At 55.4% G+C, this 3,787-nt stretch overlaps 2 protein-coding genes across 2 annotated transcripts, besides 3 other annotated features; both read left to right on the top strand.

The window, feature by feature from the left end:
- Positions 1 to 136: 136 nt before the first annotated feature.
- Positions 137 to 189: a sequence feature (A-rich).
- Positions 190 to 213: 24 nt separating this feature from the next.
- Positions 214 to 258: a sequence feature (GA-rich).
- Positions 259 to 375: 117 nt separating this feature from the next.
- Tco025E_03245 (putative DNA primase large subunit) lies at positions 376 to 2,097 on the top strand (the record flags this gene model as incomplete). Its single annotated transcript, XM_029370165.1, has 1 exon — positions 376 to 2,097. One exon carries the CDS (start codon positions 376 to 378, stop codon positions 2,095 to 2,097), a length of 1,722 nt encoding a protein of 573 aa, XP_029229689.1.
- A 706-nt stretch (positions 2,098 to 2,803) lies between these two features.
- On the top strand, positions 2,804 to 3,493 carry Tco025E_03244 (cytochrome C oxidase assembly protein; the record flags this gene model as incomplete). The annotated part of the gene is made up of 1 exon (XM_029370164.1): positions 2,804 to 3,493. The coding sequence occupies one exon, from the start codon at positions 2,804 to 2,806 to the stop codon at positions 3,491 to 3,493; it is 690 nt and encodes a 229-aa protein (XP_029229688.1).
- A 38-nt stretch (positions 3,494 to 3,531) lies between these two features.
- Positions 3,532 to 3,563: a microsatellite.
- Between the last annotated feature and the right edge of the window lie 224 nt (positions 3,564 to 3,787).

Below are 3,787 nucleotides of genomic sequence, written 5' to 3'. Positions count from 1 at the left end.
GCTGTTGGTGTTGGTGTTGCTGTTGGTGGATGCTCGTCATCAGCGCCCTTCCGCCCTGCTGCGGCTGCTTGTGCGTGTCCTCCTCTCCCCCTGAGAGGCACCGCCGTCTCTTCATGTGATGAATTATTATTGTTTATTTATTTATTATTTTTTGTGTGTTTTTTACTTTTATTTTTACTGTTGTTTTTAATCGCCTCGACTGATTTATTATCGCTTTTCTTCTTCTGCTTCTTTGCGTTTCTGCTCCTTTTATTTTTCACGTGTCTCGACGGCGTTGAAGGTCGAGGGAGCTAAGGCGAAGGTGGGAGCGCCGTTGCGGAGTGGCGGTGGTCGTCGCGCTGCTGCTGGGCTCTTGTCGTGTTGCGCGAGGGCGGAATGCAGGCGATCATCACCACCGCGACGTCGCTGGGGGGCGAGGCGCGGGAGCAGCGGGAGGTGAAGCCCGCCGCTGCCCCCGCCCCCGACTGGGCCACCATGTACACGCGCAAGCCCGCCGGCACCAGCACCCTCTTCACCCTGGAGGCCCTGGTGGCAAAGCGCATGGAGCTGCTTGCCTGGATCGACCAGGTGATGAACTCGCCGAACGTGAAGAGCTTTAGTGTTGTTCTTGACGAAATCGGGGCGCGGCTTCCACTCGAGCGTCGCAAGCAGGTTGTGCAGCAGGCCGCCGACCACGTGGTGCTGGGTCGCGACGACACCCCCGCCGCAGACGATGCCGACCGCTCGCGCACCCCGCGGCGTTCGGTTTCACGCTCCGGCTCGTCTGGCCTGAACGCCGTCGTGTTTGAGGGGGACGAGGACCTGCTTTCTCACCTGCTCTCACGTTTTGCGTTCTGCATGAGCGAGCAATGGCGCAAGTGGTTCGTGAAGACGGAGGAGGCCCTCCTTCGGGCGCGACTCAAACTGCAGGTGGCAAAGTGTGAGGCGGATTTTTTGCCTCGTCTGATGCGCGACAACGGCCTTCCGTGCTACCCGCTCTCTGACAAGCAGTGGCAGGACCCACGATTGCAGGAGTACATTGTGTACTTTGCGGCGTCGCAGGGAAAACTGCATTCCCGCGGTCGCGAGGAATACTTTTCTGTTCCACTAACCCTAGCCACACGTCTTATAAAGACTCGTAGCGTTCTCTGCCTTTGGGGGCAAGCCATTCTGCACAGGGATCAGGCTCAGGAGGTGTTTCTAACGATATTTCGGTCTAAGCTAAATAGAGGCCTGCATGAAGCGTACCTGGCGCGGATGAAGTTGACCTCCAGTGAGGACGATGAAGAGCGCGAAACGGTCATGCGAATGCTGGATGCCTTCTTGGAACATTTTGTAGCGGATCCCACGTCTGCGATGCAGGAAGCGTCGTCGGGCGCCGTGGGCGCAGGCGATGTTCGCCGGCTCGCCCAAACACACTTTCCCTTATGTATGCGTCAAGTAGACGAGCACCTTCGTCGCGAGGGGCACCTAAAGCATCATGGACGGTTCACGTATGGTCTTTTCTTAAAGGCAATTGGTCTTTCCTTGCAGGATTCCATTACGTTGTTTTCCTCCTTGATGACGATTAAAGGCACGGCTGGCAATACAGAGGCGTTTACCAAGACAGCGTACGGGTACGGCCTCCGCCACATCTACGGGATGGAAGGCAAGAAGACGAGCTACACTTCTATGTCGTGTGCGACGCTGCTGGCTCTTCCTCCCGTGGTGGATCGGTTTGACTGTCACGGCTGTCCGTTTCGCTTCAAGGACGAGGGTGCCTTCCGTTCAATGCTGCTGAAGGAGCAAGCAAACCCGCTTGGAAAGGAGCGCCCTTCGTTGCGACCCTCCGCAAGCGATATTGAGGACATTGTGCAGGATTGCAAAGGACAACACTACACACGCGCCTGCTACAAATATTTTGTGGCCACCCACCCTGGCGTGAAGCGTGACACTCTCTTTCGCTCCCCGTTCGAGTACTACACGCTGAGCCGGGAGGTGGGGGAAAAAGCGGAGGAGCTTCTGAGTGAGCAGACAACACCGGCGCGGCGTCTCATGAGCGGCGACAGCCTCAAACGCTCGCTCTTCACACCCACCCTGAGAGAAGACGTCACCCGGGAGCGCACCTCCCCACAGTGAACTCTTTCTGGGGAAGGGGGGGGGGGAGAGGCGGCTGTTCACCCCGATTTTCACTCCTGCTGGGTGTGCGTGTGTGTGTGGGCAGCAGCGGCAAGGCCGTTCGCCAGCATAGAAAGGGAGCCAGCAATAACAATAACCTCGAAAATGCGGTTCCACATAGAAGTGCCTTTCTCTCTCTCCTTTTTTTTCATTTTATCTATTTCTCACTCTTATTTCATTTTTCCCCCTCTTTTTTTTTTATTTGCCGTCCATAGAGGCCAACGAGGAGGCATTACCTTCGCGAAGGATGGGGCCCGCATGAATAAATACTGCACTAAGTCTCATGCTACAAGCAGGCCCACTTTCCTCGAGCGTCGCTTTTTTTTTCTTTTTTGAGAAGTGAGTTTGAGTGTAAAGTTTATTTGTTTACCTTTTTTTTTTGTTTCTCCTGCGTTTTCCCACAGATCCTCGTGTCGTACGGCTTTATTCGCCCCTCGCACAGCTGCACTCACATAGTTATGTGAATTGTGGCTCTTTTCTGGCGTCTTTTCTTGAATTCAAGCTTCTTCAAACCTTTTTTTTTGTTTTCACCTTCCCGATACTTTTTTTCCCCTGCTTTTTTCTTTTTTTTCTTCTCTTTCCCTCCGCCTCTCGGCGTGACGGTGGACGCCGGGGGCGAAGTATCGAGGCGGTAGGAAAGAGCTGAGGCTCGTGACCCTGGCGTGTTATGCTGTGTCGCTCATGGGCTCGCCGCTGCGCCGCAAAGGGCGCCGGTGGAGCACCCCGTAAGATTCGCATAGAAAGTGGCTACGAAAGGGAGAGCAAGAAGAACTACGAGGAACGTGGGCAGTTTTTCTCTGCCTTCGCGAGTGTGTCCATCATGTCGCTTGGGTGCACCTTCCTGTTTGTTCCTCTCTATCGCATTTACTGCGCGCCCACGGGACGCGGCGCTGACCCCAAGTTCTACACCCCGGAGGCGCAGCGTGAGCGCGAGCAGCGGGACAAGTCGTACCCCGTCGTCAAGAAGCTACTGAAGGTGCGTTTCTTGAGTGACGTAGGCAACACCATGCCGATTGCCTTTGTGCCACTGCAAAAGGAGGTGGAGGTGCTCGTCGGCGAGCCCGCGCTGGCCTTTTACTCTGCGTACAACCGCAGCAATCGCACCCTGCTGGGCGTCTCGTCCTACACCATTGCCCCTCCCGAGGCCACGAACTACCTGAATAAGATTCAGTGCTTCTGCTTCGAGGAGCAGCGTTTTAAGCCGCATGAGCTGGTGGAAATGCCCGTATTTTTTTACATCGACCGCGACTTTTTGAATGATCCGCTGGTCAACTGGCTGGATGAGGTCATTGTGAACTACACCTTCTTCAACCTGGAGAAGACGAGGGACATCATCTTCCGGTCGAACTTGGCGTGAAGCGGTGGCTCCGCGCTTTCTGTCGCGGCAACCGCACGGGGGGAGGGGAAGGGGGAGTGGAGAGAGAGAGAGATGTGAAGCGTAGAAGAGGAAGAAAAGGACTGTTGGAGGGTTGGTTGGGGGGGGGACAACGATCATCACCAAGACGTGAAAGTGTGTGAGTGTGTGTGGAGGGCCGTTTCCGTTGCATCTGCGGCGGAAGATGGAGGAAGGGCACAAGAAAAGAAAAAAAACACCCACCCACACTTAAGTTCACGTGCGAGCGAGGGTGTGAGATGGCACCGGAGTGAACTC

The sequence above is a fragment of the Trypanosoma conorhini genome, assembly GCF_003719485.1.
Source record: "Trypanosoma conorhini strain 025E chromosome Unknown Tco_14.4_contig_00143, whole genome shotgun sequence".
Lineage (NCBI taxonomy): Eukaryota > Euglenozoa > Kinetoplastea > Trypanosomatida > Trypanosomatidae > Trypanosoma > Trypanosoma conorhini.
The sequence above is the reverse complement of the archived record's forward strand: the minus strand, read 5'-3'. Positions and strand labels throughout refer to the sequence as shown.